Source organism: Mercenaria mercenaria, chromosome 19, assembly GCF_021730395.1.
Source record: "Mercenaria mercenaria strain notata chromosome 19, MADL_Memer_1, whole genome shotgun sequence".
In the NCBI taxonomy this organism is placed as follows: domain Eukaryota; kingdom Metazoa; phylum Mollusca; class Bivalvia; order Venerida; family Veneridae; genus Mercenaria; species Mercenaria mercenaria.
In genome coordinates this window covers 43,774,961-43,791,364 of record NC_069379.1, presented here as the reverse complement: position 1 = coordinate 43,791,364, position 16,404 = coordinate 43,774,961, and the positions used below count along the sequence as shown (strand labels likewise).

The following is a 16,404-nucleotide window of genomic DNA, read 5'->3' as shown; positions in this document are numbered from 1 at the left end:
AACCATTCCAAAATATACTTTAGGGTAAGCTTGAAATGCGCTGATTGATTTAATCATTGGCAAATATCTCAAAATTAGGCACACTGACAAATATATTATACTTAAAAATATTATAGGCCAAGAGTTTACTTACGACTGCGAGGTTTCATTAAAATCTACATTATAGAAAATATGTTATTCGCGAAAATGTTGTCAAAATTGTAATTTGCTATAGACTTCAATTATGAAAACTACCGTGAGGTCAAACGTTTTTGAATCAGTCTAGAAAATATATCGAGCACACGACCCTATCCTTTTTATTTGCCCAATTTTCTAAGTACATTCTGAAATTTTGAAAAATCAAGATATAATAAATTCTACAGTGTAAAAAAATCTTGAACTTTTTGAACTCTAACTTAATATAATTATTTGTTCAACATATTTAATGTCATTTGGTACATACTAATATTACTTAAAATATGCAGACAGATACTTTGATCAAGGTCGTTATTTTGCTTTCATAATAAAACATACACTTATCTTGATATTGAACATTCTTAGCCACGCATCATTAGATTTAAATGAGCCGCGCTATGAGAAAACCAACATGATAGTGACTTTACGACCAGCATGGATCCGGATTCCATGTGTTCGCTAATGGTTTCTCTCATTGCAATAGGCTTTGAAAGCGAACAGTATGGAGTGTGACCAGACTGCGCGGATTCGTAGGCTGGTCTGGTTCCATGCTTGTCACAAATCCATTATGTTGGTTTTCACATGGCGCGGCTCAAATTATGTTTGAATACTTTATTCTTATAAAAGCTCATATCATATTTTCTTTGTTTAAAATATGGCAGCCACATTTTCCGTTATTAGCACAAAATAAATTAATTTCATTTTAAATGCTATTTCTGATAATTGCTTTCTACATATTTTGTCACAGGTTTGAATATTGTTGTTAGAAAGTTATATAGAATCTATTGCTTTTGATTACCTCCCTTTATGGTTCTACCCGAAAACGTGCATGTATTAAAAGTAGGGCTTTTCTAATCATGTATTTATGCTTAACATCTATTTGTCTAAAAATTTCGTCTGTTTAAAGCATGAAAATTTTAAGTCAAATGGAACTTTAGACTTTAATATTGATACATTATATATGTATTTACCTTGCACCGTGTGTATTGCAGATTGTCTTTGCTTGGTACATATCTATGAATCTTCTATCAATGGACCCCCATTTCCCGTCCACATATAACTCGATACGACCGTCGTACGGTCCTGATCCGTTGACTAGTCTCGTATTGGTAATGTTAAGATAACCCACTATAAAAAAGCAACATTGAAGGTTTGTTAAACTAGGTATATAAGGTTTCGTTTAAGAATTTTAGCTGTCATAATTTATATACATTAAGCAAGCCTTGACAAGCATGACTTGGTCATACGTTATATCATTCTTAGAAATTGATAAAATGACCAGATTAATATTTTAATCGGTAAGAGAAAGGTACACAGGTATGTGAGCATATTTATAACGAATACAGTATGAATAGAAACTTCTTTAAAGAGTACTTTTTAAATACTTTGCAGCAATTGCAGATCCAGAGCTTTCTTGATTGTCTTTTTGTATTCACGTTTGTGTCATAGCCTACTGTATGATAGAACAAAATTAGAGGTTTCGTTTTAAACAATAATAGTTTCTGGATGAATATCAAATATGCGTCTGGTCAAAAGTGGTAAAGTTATGTGCAAACCACCATGTGCAAGATTTTTGCGTCCGTGTAATTTGACACTTATGACAGAAAATAACTTCTTCATCAAATATGTACTACGCATCTTCATCAAGATATTCATAGCCTCGTTCTGACGACCCTTTCGCTAGCCAATCAGAGCTAACTTACAACATTTTGCAAATCCTCAACTAGCCTTAATATTTGATATTTGATATTTACAATTCTTATGTCTTAATCTGTTAGATAGCCGGTTAGCTCAGTCAGTAAGCCACTTGCTCTGTAAACGAGGCGTCACTGGTCCGAGCCCTAGATTCATTGCACATTTTTCTTACTCTTTGACATACGAATAAATAACAATATTAGAAATCCAAAATATACAGAAGGCGAATGTGAATGGGTCGTTCTCAGATCTTCGTTTAGAAGATCAAGTACTTTAGTCAGATTGCATTTTCATTTACTTATGGTTGCAGTATACCCTAACGGGAATCGGTTGCTTTCTACAGCATATACATCTAACTGACTTTTACTCCAACTGTTTTAATTATGTCTTAAGTTTGATGCTGAATTGGGGAAAATATGCTGACACTAAGGAATGATACGTAGCATTACCATAGCAGGACCATACTCTAATATATTTAAACACGATGAACAACTTTGAAATATTCTATGCGATGTGCATATCAAACAACAATGGATCTAATATCGATTATTTCGATTCAAATATATATCTTTTTAACTAAACTTAAGCATTAAAATATATACCATCATAACGTCGCCGTGTTTCAATGATATTAAAGCATGACAGATAGGTTACACGTCCCTCACAACAATGAGTACATAGATGTCTAATAAGTTATTTTGGGCGTTTAATAATATATTTTAAAGCGTGTGAATTATGTATACAACCGCTTTTTTCTATCATCAAACTTCTGAAATATCTTTATGTAAAATAGAAGATAAAATGAGGCTTTTTTGTTGAGTTTAGCGTCGCACCGACAGAATTATAGGTAATATGGCGAGTTTCCAGCTGTAATTGTGGAGGAAGACAACCAGGTGCCCCTGCGTGCATTATTTCATCACGAGCAAGTACCTGGGTAGAACCACAGACTTTCAGTAAGCCAGAAGGATGGCTTCCTCACATGAAGAATTTAACGCCCCGAGTGAGGCTCGAACCCACAGCGGTGACAGGCAAGTGACATAAAATGTGGCTGCCCTCTTTCTCGACATCTGCATGGTGCCAAATTATAATTTGACTTAGCGTCAATATTTTCGAAGTTTTAAGGAAAATTAACTTTTATTAATAAATATAATATAGAGGATAATTGTTGGTTTCGGTGTAATATCACGTTATAATTTCACCGAGTGGGCACCAAAAGTGATATTTTCACGAGTGGCGCAGCCACGAGTGAAAATAACAACTTTTGGTGTTCACGAGTGAAATTACCGTGATATTACATCGATACCAACAATTTTTCTGTTTATTTTATGTCTAAAACTCTACTTTTGTTGTGTTTATTTCAATAAAATGTCGAACTTTGCGGGAAATTTTTTCAGGAAGCATCGCAAAGATGACGTCATTTTAACGACGTCATCGTCATATTGTTTCCGGCTTTCAGTACGCTCGGTTAACTTTTTGACGTTAATCCGGGTATCAGATTTGATAATTTTCACTGAGTGACCAGTGAGTTTATCAGGATATAATTCACCGTTATATTTCGATAAACCACCGAAAAACATAAAATAAAAATGAATAACCGCATGGTCGCAGCAAAACATTATTGCATTTATAAGACAACATCGACGTCATGACGTTACTAATCAGTTACCGATTTAATTGCCAGAACATCTTTTCCCGTTTTCATTAATATTTCCCGTTTCAATGATATTTCCCGTTTTCATTGATATTTAGGTGTAACACTAAATGATCATATTTCAGGAAAAAATATAAATGTCTGAAGCAGAACTATTGTTATCAAAGAATCGACTCATACAAACGTATATATCTTTCTGGAACGTTTTGACACCGACAAAATGAATGAATCTGTGTCTCATCCTATCTGCATCTTCGAATGATAATATTGCAAGCAACGTTCATGTGTGTGTGAGTGTGTGTAAACAGTGTGAACTAATTTATGTGATACAAACTATGGTATGTGTAAAAATTAATTATGCTACTTACTAATAAATAAATAGTCAACATGAAATATTACAGATGGTACTACTTTATATTAAAAAAATACGTATAGAAAAATGTGTATAACGATATATCAAACATCCAGTACGCAATCGAAGGCTTTTAGAAACATGACTTTCTAAAGGCATGAATTTTCATGTTATTTTGCGATAATTATATTATTCGTATCACTAACTAAACATCCTATATTTGAATACCAAGAAACAGTTTAAAATGACATTACTGAAAATTAACCTAACCGTATAATTTTTGTTTCATCATGCGCCTTTTATTTATAAACCACTTTATTATCATGCTGCATAGTTGCCTTGGGATTTCGGTTCCATGACAACACAGATAACATTCATTTGCAAAATATGGTAAAATTTGATTGGCCTTACTTTAATTCAGGTACAATATACCAGTTTCTTGCTTATGCTGGAATATAAGAAGAGCAATGATTTCCAGCGTTATAACTGTTTATCATGCAATATTATATCATGTCAATAATCCCATATAAATAAAATAGTTTATCACAGAAATGATGATTTAAACAACCTACAAATTGTAAATTATTCATGTTTTCTTTCTATTTCGTATAAAGTTACTTTTAAAGGGTAATCTTTGCAAACGTGGATGGAACTTTTAAAACGGACAGAGACAGGTACAAACACATAAAAGTTTTAGCAGCTACAACAACATTGACTTACACGAAAAATATTAATAACTACTTTTCGATGAATTTCAAACTACCATGTAGAACGACATCAAGCAACAACTGATCGTTACACTCATTTAAATCGGACAGATTACCCTGATGGCTGACGGTATAAAGCTAAAACCATGTACTAGCAAGGCAGTGCCAACAAGTCATTTCTAATAACAAGTAAACTTATAATAATAAAATTACACCATACCGTTGCAAGCAACAGCTACATCCCGGCTATGATCTGTACATGTCACATCTAGGCTATATGTGCACTGATTTAAATCTGCCTCATGTCCAGTGCAGCGAAGATTGTCTATATGAATAGGACCTGTTCCTTCTCCATAGCTGTCGGAAGTCGTATGATACTTAAGAATCTGTCTGTGTGTATAAAAATAACGTCTATTGCATTTCAATATATTGAATCATATTCAAACAGGGTCGATTTGACTTCAAGTTGAACAAAGAAAGAGTTCAATTGCTGTATATTCTTTGATAAACAACGATTGACGCACGGACTGGATGTAAGAAAGTATTATGTCGTCAATTATGACGTCAAATAACCATATGACGTCCAGTTAGTTAATACTCGAATAAATGAAGCCGTGCTTTTTTATCAAAATATGTCAATGAACATGTAAGAATGAAAATAATCAATTCTTTATTGTGGTTTGTCGTTCGATTTACCACTGTTCGTCGTTTATATGCTGATATGAAACCACTCGGGCTGACTATCTTGTGGTTCAGTTACTGCGCATCTGAACTCTGAGTCAAATTAATCCTAATTTGACAGGATCATATTATGATACTGATGGTTAACAAATATTTCATATACTTTTAACCATTAATACATACGCATACATTTTGAAATAACAAAATTGAACATGTTTTGTTAAGAGCATCATCGTGTCATTTTACATGTTTCGCAACAAATACAGCAAGAAAGTCTAGTCGCATACTGATATTATTTTACAGCAGGTATTTTAGAACTGAAAAAAAGCCAGCCTGATACTAGTGTTAGATCTATCAACATAGATTTACATTTGAAAACGTCAGTGGTGGATTCTATATGAAAGAAACTTACAGTTTTACTCTGGAATATTGAAATTAATTCATAATAATTCAATTTGTAACAAAACTGACAAAAAATAGAAATGCAATATTTGTTTTTCTATACTACTGTTAAAAAAGTCAATACTCGTGTATAAATATTAGATTGTAGGTATTAATTTCAACTGCATCAGTGGTGAAATGGTTACGCTCTCTGCCTTCTGTCCGTTTGATCGAGGTTCGAATCTCGATCACCAAAGCTATTTTTTTTTCTCTTTTTTTATTTTGTTTTTGTTTTAGATGTAACAAGATATCTATTATTTAACCATAGCTTTAATTCATGAGTGATACATGTTTTACTCTATATTACAGGAACTTGACGACTTATTGCCAGTTTTTGGCTTTAATTGTGCAGTTAGTAACTAGGAAGACAACGAGCGTATGTTTGATGAAGAAAATAGCACAGATGAAGTCATTGGTAAACAATTATCATACTTCTGTAATTACAACATAACGTCATGATAACGGTATGTTTTATCTTTTAAAAATGAAAAAGAAAATACTACGTAAGCAGTAAATTAAAATACACACATGACGACCGTGCCACCGTGGAGCCAGTGTGTCGCAGTGGAAGTGTGTTCGCCTTAAGATCGAAGTGTCCCGGGATCAATCTCGGCTACCATTATGGTGTTAGTGTCCTTTTACAAGGTACTTAACTCCATATATACTGCTCTCTCTCTCTCTCTCTCTCTCTCTCTCTTTGAGGTTAATTCCATTTAGAGCGATAAAACTTAGTTGTAAGAACTTGTCTTGCAATCGAGAATAGATATATTATTATAAACAAAACAACATTTGCATATATTTATATAGCCTTCGATTAAACCGAGAATTAAGGTCTCCTGCATTTATACTTTCAGATGATATTGATATTTCTGTGGATGCTCGTGTGGAACAGTATCTGGCTACACCACTCATTCTTACTGAACAAGAGAATGGGCATGTTACATTTCCAGCTGGCGGTCCCGATGATCCACAAAATGATCTTGAAATGATCCAGTGTAAAATGCGTAATGAATGTGACTGTAGCAAACATTACTGCAATAACTTTAGTGAAAGAAAATACAAGATCACGTGCTGAATTTGTGAGAAATGGAAAGGAATGAGAAGGAAATGTATATTATGGGAACAATTGGTAAAGTAACTGCTAGTGTAAGATGTAAAGACGGTGAAAGGAAACGAACAGGTTGGAGTATGCTTATGAGGAAAAGAAGGTATGTCGAAATGCATTTCTGTTGATATTTGACATAGGGAAAAGAACTCTGGAGGGACTCCTAAAACATATGAATGAACAAGGCGCTGTACCCCGTGTTCATGGTTTAACAGGAAAACCCTCTAATAATGCTCTTCCCGGCTAAGGAAGTGATTCAAGACGCGGTACAGTTCCCTGTTAATTATGCAGCTGAGGAAGGACTTCCGCAACCGGCACCATCCCGGGGACGTGATGGTATACCTCTAGTTTATCTTCCTGCGTCAAACACTAAACTCTCAATACATAAAGAGTATGTAACAGCTTGCGTGCAAAATGATAAACGTAGTGTTGGGCTTACCTCCTTTAAAGATGTATGGAATAGATGCGTACCTCACATTACGATAATGGGTCCTCGTGAAGATGTGTGCAAGAAGTGCGAAGATTTCACAAAGAAATATCCCTGGCAAGAAATGAGGATGACAAATTGTCCCCAACAGGCAAATATCATCAGCACGTGCTTGATGCCCGTTCCGAACGTGCTGTATATGAACAATGTGTAAAGGAATCAACAGAAATGTTCCAGCAACAGTTGTCAGTGCATAACTATAACATGGTGCATTACACATTTGACTTCAGTCAGTACCTGAAATTACCCCATCATTCAAGGGAAAAGGGTCCCACATTTTTTGTACAGTCAAGGAAACTCCAACTGTTTGGCTTCAGGATTGACGGATACAGACAATACAACTACCTCCTTTATGAGAACCAGACAGTAGGTATGTATACATCTATTAATACGCTCTACGTGCGCAATTATACAGATTCTAAAAGTTTATACCATTATTGAATTTCGAGCAATTAGTGATGTCGTACACTTCTCCGCGGCATTTACATAAGTAATCCTGTATGTTAAAACTGCATTCACGAATCAATGCCTGAAATCGAATTATTGTTAAAAAGATTTAACAAGGTCATCGAATTGTTTATCGTCTAATATACCACGATTCAGAGTTTGGACGTTTCGGGATTTAAACACGAGAGCATTAGCCCGAGTTGTTACAATATTCAAAATATAGGAATGGTGAACCATGGTATATCCAAAGATAAACAACAGCCTGAACAGGATGACCTTGTTTTATTTTTTTTATTTATTTTTTTCTTCATTTTAAATATTGTTTTGATCATAAATAATCTAAACTACAGTCCGTGTCTGATAACTTCGGAGTGACTATTTGGACGAGTCCAAGTCAGGGGGGTAATCGATAATTATCATTATCTAAGTACACACTTTTATATTATACTACTAACTGGAACGCTTACTTCGGATTAGTTCCGGCCGTAGAGCGTTAGTCTTACATGTGCGATTCTTTTTATTTCCATTGTCGCGTTAGTTCGAATCCCATCGTAATTTATACTTTTTAAATATTCGTTTTTTATTTATGTTTTAATTACATTTTTTTTCAAAGACAACTGAAAATATTCAAAATGCAGTAATACAGCACTACGATATACAATAAAGAACTGAAATATGGAAAAATGATGTTGCTTGAAATAACCATTAGAATATTTTGTAGCATGCATTTAGCTTCATTCTTATACTGAACAATGTTTCTCTTTGCAACAAAAGGCGTGGACGCCTCGGACATGTTGACTACACTAATACTTGCAATATACCAGAGAGGAATTTAACCTGCACGAAATTTCCGAGCGTTTTCGTGACTATGCATTCATAACACGATGTGTTTACACGAAGCTGATGGCTGATTACCTTTAAACAATAATTAATTTAATAATATTTCTATCCAAATATATTAATATATTTCAGGAAAAATGAATGATTATGGTGGTTACACTGAAAGAGAGGGAAAAAAACACCTACCACGATTCGAACCTACGGCCCGCATAATTAGACATTTCAAACATCAATGCTTAAACACTGAGCTACCGGGACTGACAGACATTTTGCAATAAAATATACCCAATATTAGTGTTTATGTAAGCTGCTTTACCTATTTTGTTAGTTTTATAAGTCCAGAAAACATAAACAAGCGTGACGTCACTCCGAAGACTGTAATTCATCCGCCAAGCGATAAATACGGTGCAATCACTACGGTAAATCAAATATGTTTTTCTTACCAGCTGACTGGTCCGCGCGCCAAACCGTAGTTTATAACAGTACTTAAATGAAAATGTTATCATTCATTTACATTTGTTTATTACTCATATCTGAACTATTATGACATTTTTTAACAGGTCAAGATGTACAACTAGCTCATGGGCCAGACTCAGTAATTTCAATGTTGGATGAAGCTTCGAAAAGTTTGGTATGAAAGAAGACGAGTGCCGAATCCATGCAGATAACTGTTGTGGTGAGTGCAGACCTACATTATTTATAATATTAACAAAACATGTACAAAAATTATATACACAAAATTGAAGCTTTTATCAAAACCTAGTTTAAACAATACTCAATAAAAATTATCTAAAAAATTACTTTCAGAAGAATTATTCATAAAATCTTTCAGAAAAATCAGGTAGAAATTTGAGCTTTTTAAAGTCTTACTTAGCGAGGCCAAACTATATATGTACACACAACGATTTATTATTAAGTATTATTTAAATCTTGTCTAAAATTTCAGGACAAAACAAGAATCGTTATAATCTGGGTTATTTTAGCTGGAAAACAATGACAAAAGCGGCATAAATAAATCATATACAAGATGCAGCTACCAGCACACACACGGTAAGCTTGATTACTCTGTCCGGCTCTGAAGCCTGAAATTGTATATTAAAAACGTAACAGGAAACTGTTTTGCATCATCACATTTTTCTCCGTAGACACACTGTACTTGTATATGACATATAAAGTAAATACTCCCTCGACAATTAGCTTTGCATTTTACACTAAGTATTTACTTTTATTTATTCTTTTTATTACTTCATTTGTACAGGTGCCTAATTGATGCCGAATTTGGACGGATAAAGAAGCTGTACCGGAAGTCAGATGTCGACACCGTTAACCTCCAAGCAGAGTTGTCGTTCGTTCCTCACCATGTAACCGATGTGCAAGAGAGTGCGACACCGTAGATCATGCGGGTGATGTAGTGAATAGGTCATCCCATAGGAACGAAGCAGTTATGTATGGAAACGCTAACTGGACATGGAGACAATGGATTTTTTCTTGCAGACAGGTTCAAAGAAGTTCAGAACATTGCCAAATATCACAGTTTTCGCTTCACTGCAGACGAACCCGGGGTTGTTTACATGAAAGTTTCTTCGATGGACGAAGCGGAAGTGAGATTTGTCGTCTGCAAAACTCATCTTCTAGAAATGGACCCGTCTAGTATTCCACCGGAACTTTCAGTGGGAGGTCTTAGGTCAGAACGCCATCGGTATTTATATAGGCACATTAGACCCCTTGTATGACAGCCGTACCAGGCCCCGTGTTCACAAAACATTTTTCGGTCTCAGCTGAGTTTGAGTTTGAAATTTTAATATCATTTTTACTAAAACTTCAAGACTTAATTCCAAATGAAACTGACCATCAATACTGAAAAGTCATTTGAAAATAGTTATAAACTTAAAATTTAGTTTTTAATATGCTATTTAGATATAAATGACAAATAAAGTTTCATTATCAAACTCAGATGAGACTGAAAATGTTTTGTGAACACGGGGCCAGGACAATTTTGCCTCCCTCCAACAGCTATGGAATGACGACAGATGTCAAAATTTACTGTTTAAGAACGATAAATTCAAGTGATTAAATATACAGATTTCAGAAAAAAAAATTATTTTCTGATTAAGGAGGAAACTTTAAATGATAGTTAAAATTACATTTTGGTAACAGCAATATGACATGTTTATTCTGTGAAATATTAGACGCTAACACTTTCTTCCAATAGCTATATGTATTAATTAATTCCAGTTTGTAAACTGTATTAAAATTGTGATGATAAGTAGATTGAATCATTTATTTAATTTTACATTAAAACTATGACGGTTCATGTGATATATTAACAAGATGCATTTATTTCATGCGCACTACAAACCACATCGTCGCAAGTAAATGATTTGACGTCATCGCGACGTAATTGGCGTTATTTCATTGACTGATAACTTATAAAATGTTCGCAGTTACTAACGATTGCTTCTATATAGATATAACAATATTTACACTTTTAGAAAGAGGATTTATTGCAGAGAAACATTATACAAAATGCTGAAAATGTCAAAAAATCACCTTAAGCCACATTTCAACTTGATGCGTCATCTTTTGGTAGAATACAACGGAAACAAGCACAAAGATAACAGATACTAAATGAGTGAATCTTTACTTATGAGGGAAATGAAATGTACAACACACCACATTAACTTCTCTTCTTGCATGTTATTCTGTAGACACGCGTGCAAAGGTTATATATCAGATACGACTTCCTGTAAATACTTTTGGTAACAAGGTACAGTTACCTACCCAACTAAAGGAAGTGTATCCGAGAGAAAAGAGGTCCAGTGTATCCGAGAGAAAAGAGGTCCCTCATTTCATGATGGATTTGATTGTAAATAGATATTCTGAGCTTCTGAAAGTAGCCAAATTTTATAGATCTGATGTAAATGAAGAGAAAGGGGTAAAAAAATCTGTAAAATCATGGTTTCTTGTGCAAATGACTGTCTGCGGATTTGTATAAAAAGTAGGCTGGACCGCTTCACTTTGTAAAAATGCAATACAGTATTCATTCTGACAGATGTGAGGAGAAAAGTAGCAGGTCAACAGGTCACTTCAAAGTGATTTTTGTGTTTCTCTCAAATAGATTTCTAAAGAGAAGGTATTTGCATTTGTCTTCAGAACATTGTGTCAAAGCCTTGCATTGATATATTTGTATGTAACCCTATGGGAAATTAATTGTACTTTGGGGCCTTTTCATCTATCTGCAATAATTATATGTGAGTGACGACATAAAATGCATTAAATCTTATCTAGTGGATCTTTATTAATACTCCTTAAATCATGTTCAAACACAAATTGGTATACAATAAAGAAATGTTTTTATTTATCGACCATTAAAACATTAATAGGATATCGCTTTTTATTTTACATTTTCAAAAGTATTATAGGAATTCGCTTGTTTTAAAAAATATCAGACATACGTACATAGTCCGTGCACCAAAAAGTATTTCACATATAGACGCTCTCTCGTAAGAGCCAAAAGATGTACTACAGATTGTTCCCCAAGTTCCATTCATCAGTATCTCAACTCTACCATCAAAGATTCCTACCCCATTGACAAGCCTAATATCTGTGATATCTGATAAACGAGAAGTGAAGTAATCACCGAATACCTGACATATGTGATAAACAAGTAGATAAATGATCACTGAATACCTGACGTATCTGATAAACGAGAGTAGGAATAAGCGCAAAATGACTATGATATCTCATGCTTGTATTTCGATGCTATATTTCTGAAGTAAATGTAGAATTGCATAATAAATTAATATAAAATAGCAATGGAGTTTAACGCTGCTTTCGCAAACCCGTAAAATCCTATAAGATATAAATCGTTAAATAGTATATTGATTTTAACAACTTATAACGATGAAAAAGCAGATGACAATAGACGACAAACAAAAAAACTTGAATCCAAATGAAAATCTAAGACAATATTACCCATTGTATTGTTATATTAAAGGCAAAACTTGATTTGGGAAACAATCGTCTTACCTGTTGCAATGCTGATCAAGACATGATGCAACAAAATCACTAATACTACGTGCATACTAATGAGTTTCTCACGCGCCATCTTTGCTATCTCTTTGTTCCTGCAAATAATAAAAACGTATATAAACGATTACTTTCAATAATTTCGCTTTATGTGAACATTTCAAATATCTCCCGAGACAATCTTTATCAAACTGATTTTGTTACAAGATTGCATGGTTCCAGACTACACTCCTAAATAATCTTTAAATATATTTCATTGGTATAATTCATTTTATCAGTGTTTTCAAGTGCCAGTTTTCGGTCACAACAAGTGGTCAGTTATTATTTCTGGTTACCTTGAATGATGGAATCCACTGCATTATCTTTAATTTAGGTAGAATTAATTAAATTAATATGAGCCGCGCCATGAGAAAACCAACATAGTGCGTTGGCGACCAGCAGTCTGGTCAGGATCCATGCTGTTCGCTTTCAAAGCCTATTTCAATTAGAGAAACCGTTAGCGAACAGCATGGATCCTGACCAGACTGCGCGGATGCGCAGGCTGGTCTGGATCCATGCTGGTCGCAAATCCACTAGGTTGATTTTCTCATGGCGCGGCTCATATCTTTACAGAGAGTTAATTTCTCCAACTGCTGCGCCTTTATAAAAAGTATTACGCCCGACGTATTACAGGCAAACGTGTATAAATAGTGTTAAAACACGGTTTTGCTATAAATTGTAAAATCAAAATCAACAACCCGTATACATCAGTGCACATTTAATTCCTTTAATTCCGTTCCTTCTATTTAAATACTTTAACCATTCTGCTGGTGGCAACTGATTTTGCCTTTGCGACGAGTGCAGGCCGAGATTAACCTGCACATTCGTGCAGTCTAATCTTTGTCTGCACTCTTCGCTAATCAGTCAGTAAATTTTCAGTAAACACCCCTTCGAATAATGAATGGAATTTCCCAAGTTAAATGATGGACCAATCCATTTTTGAAATTTAGCAGGGTAAGGGTTAAAGTGAATGATGTCTATTTTTACCATAATAAACTTCTTTACGCAATCACACAGCTCCACAGGTAACAAGATATGTCGCCTTGTTTGTGAATTGTATATATAATTCAAATATTGAAATTGTTCAATTTGATTATAAAAATGTACATTATCTAGGTGTTTAACCATACTTTTATCAAACTTTTCCAAAATCGGTAAAAAAATAAAAATATTAAGTAGAAACAGATAATGCACAAAAAGAAGCTTGTTCATCTAAATATCATCGATATTTTTGTAAACCACTTCAAATCATTAAGTAAAACAGTGTATACGCGTGACTTGTAACCCTTTACTTTAAGTGTTCGTTGTATCAAGTGCCACTTTGGAAATACTATTATCTAAATTACACACACTAATTGCTTATGAAACCGCGATTCGAAAAAATAAAATAAAACTAGTCAAATAGTCAGAGAACACATAATATAACAAACAGCTGAACTATGACTTGATCTTAAGGTAGTTCTGCACGTTCAAATCAAAACTTTTCTGCAATGTAGAATTTATCAAACCCCGATTATTCAATGCTTAAACTAAGATACACACTCTATTGCCAAATGCTTCTGAAACCGCGATTCGAAACGATAGGGATAATTCACATTCAAATTAAAAGTAAAAATTGTAATTAAGTTATGTGTTTAATCAATATACAGATCCAGAGAATAATATTTAGACTACACAAAATATAACAAACAGCTGAACTATGACTTAAGGTAGGGGCCTTCGTGGCCGAGTGGTTATGGTCGCTGACTTCAAATCACTTGCCCCTCATCGATATGGGTTCGAGCCTCACTCGGGGCGTTGAATTCTTCACGTGAGGAAGCCATCCAGGTGACTTACGGAAGGTCGGTGGTTCTACCCAGGTACCCGCTCGTGATGAAATAATGCACGGAGGGGCACCTGGGGTCTTCCTGCACCATTAAAGCTGGAAAGTCGCCATATGACCTATCATGTGTCGGTGCGACGTTAAATAAAAAAAAATGACTTAAGGTAGACCCGCACGTTCCGATCAAAACTTTTTCTACAATGTAGAATTCGATTATCCCCGATAATTCAAAACTTTAGAACACATTTAGAAAATTCGGCAATTGAAATGGATAGGGTCGTGTGCTCGATTTTCTGCTAAACTGATTTGAAAGAAACAAATAACATCACCACAATTTTCATATGTGAAAGTTTATGGGAAAAATCACAATTTTGATAACATTTTGGGAATTGAATTTTTTCTATCATGTTGAATTTAATAAATCTTCTCACAGTTGTAAATAAACAAACGGCCTTTTATATGGTCAAATAAAATGAATAGGTATATGTACTGTTTAATCCCGAGATATTTGCCCATGACTAAAGAGATGCGCACTTTCAAGGTAATTTTAATACATTTTTCAGAACTATTAAACTTGTCATATGTTTTAACATCAGAGAGATAGTAACGTTGCCGTTGTAATAAATTCACTGACCTGTTGTCATCAATTCAGAAAATAATTTTCATTTCCGTACAGAGAATCCAGGCTTTATTCTGCTTTTACCGGATAAATGACCGTACACTATTACTTCCGGTTTATCAAACTTGAAGAACTACCTTAAACACGGACTTAATGAATCATCATCATGTACAGATCTTTAAGGAAATAAAAGCTGGCGTTTTTCTATTTTGTCAGAAGCATTCCTTAATGTTTCTTACATCTGGATTAAAGTAACATAACCCGACATGTGAGTTTAAGAAGCAACAATGAAACATACATTTATTTCTCCTTTCTTGTGCTAATTTTGCTTTTAACATTTTCCGTATACGTTTTATACACAATATCAGAAAAAATATAAATAAATCGTATATGTTTTATGACCAATGAATGATGGATTATCAATAAAACGTTCATGTTCTATAACCAATAACTGATAAATTATTGAAACAAGGTATCTGTGGTACTGACATGCCAGCTTGGAGTACCAAACCGCGCACCAAAAACGACATATATTTTCAGGATTTTAAGTCTTTATATTGAACCCACGGCCTCCCGCACTTGATGCGGGCGCTCTAACACTAGGATACCAAGGCGGTCGTCTTTTAAGCATATACAATTTCTCAATGCTGGCTGTAAAAGTTTCAGCTAAAGCCAAAAGACTATTGCACAAAAGCAAACCAACGTCCTTATCTTCACGTATCCGGCATTTTGATACCACCAGCTTGAAGTTAGCAGTAATAGCAGTACCAGCAGTAAAAGTAACTGCTGGAAGTTATAGCAGTAACAACAGTAAAAGCAACTGCTGGAAGTTATAGCAGTAACAGCAGTAAAAGCAACTGCTGGAAGTTATAGCAGTAACAGCAACTGCTGGAAGTTATAGCAGTAACAGCAGTAAAAGCAACTGCTGGAAGTTATAGCAGTAACAGCAGTAAAAGCAACTGCTGGAAGTTATAGCAGTAACAGCAGTAAAAGTAACTGCTGGAAGTTATAGCAGTAACAGCAGTAAAAGCAACTGCTGGAAGTTATAGCAGTAACAGCAGTAAAAGCAACTGCTGGAAGTTATAGCAGTAACAGCAGTTAACAAGTAACTGCCTGGAAGTTATAGCAGTAACAGCAGTAAAAGCAACTGCTGGAAGTTATAGCAGTAACAGCGATGGCCAATAACATTCGATTATCGTGCAATGCCTCTTATTTGTGAATATATATGCTTAGTTGAAAAGTTCGAGCCCGTTTCCTGATGAATAAAATAGACATACAAAAAAATGTATCTTAAACAGCTTTTGAAAATTTTTTT

General features: G+C 34.4%; 1 protein-coding gene across 3 annotated transcripts in view; it reads right to left on the bottom strand.

Annotated features, from left to right (window-relative positions):
• LOC123541743 (scavenger receptor cysteine-rich type 1 protein M130-like) overlaps positions 1–12,729 on the bottom strand; it is a 29,581-nt gene extending 16,852 nt beyond the window's left edge. For 2 of the 3 annotated variants that reach the window (XM_053532149.1, XM_053532150.1), the window contains exons 1-4: positions 12,610–12,726; positions 12,040–12,193; positions 4,800–4,969; positions 1,146–1,302 (exon numbers count right to left, since the gene is read on the bottom strand). In XM_053532149.1, the coding sequence (XP_053388124.1) occupies positions 1,146–1,302; positions 4,800–4,969; positions 12,040–12,193; positions 12,610–12,688 (560 nt within the window). In that variant the 5' untranslated portion in view covers positions 12,689–12,726. Of the gene's footprint in view, positions 1–1,145; positions 1,303–4,799; positions 4,970–12,039; positions 12,194–12,609 lie in introns of all 3 variants that reach the window. The other variant, XR_008368757.1, reaches the window with a different exon arrangement.
• Between the last annotated feature and the right edge of the window lie 3,675 nt (positions 12,730–16,404).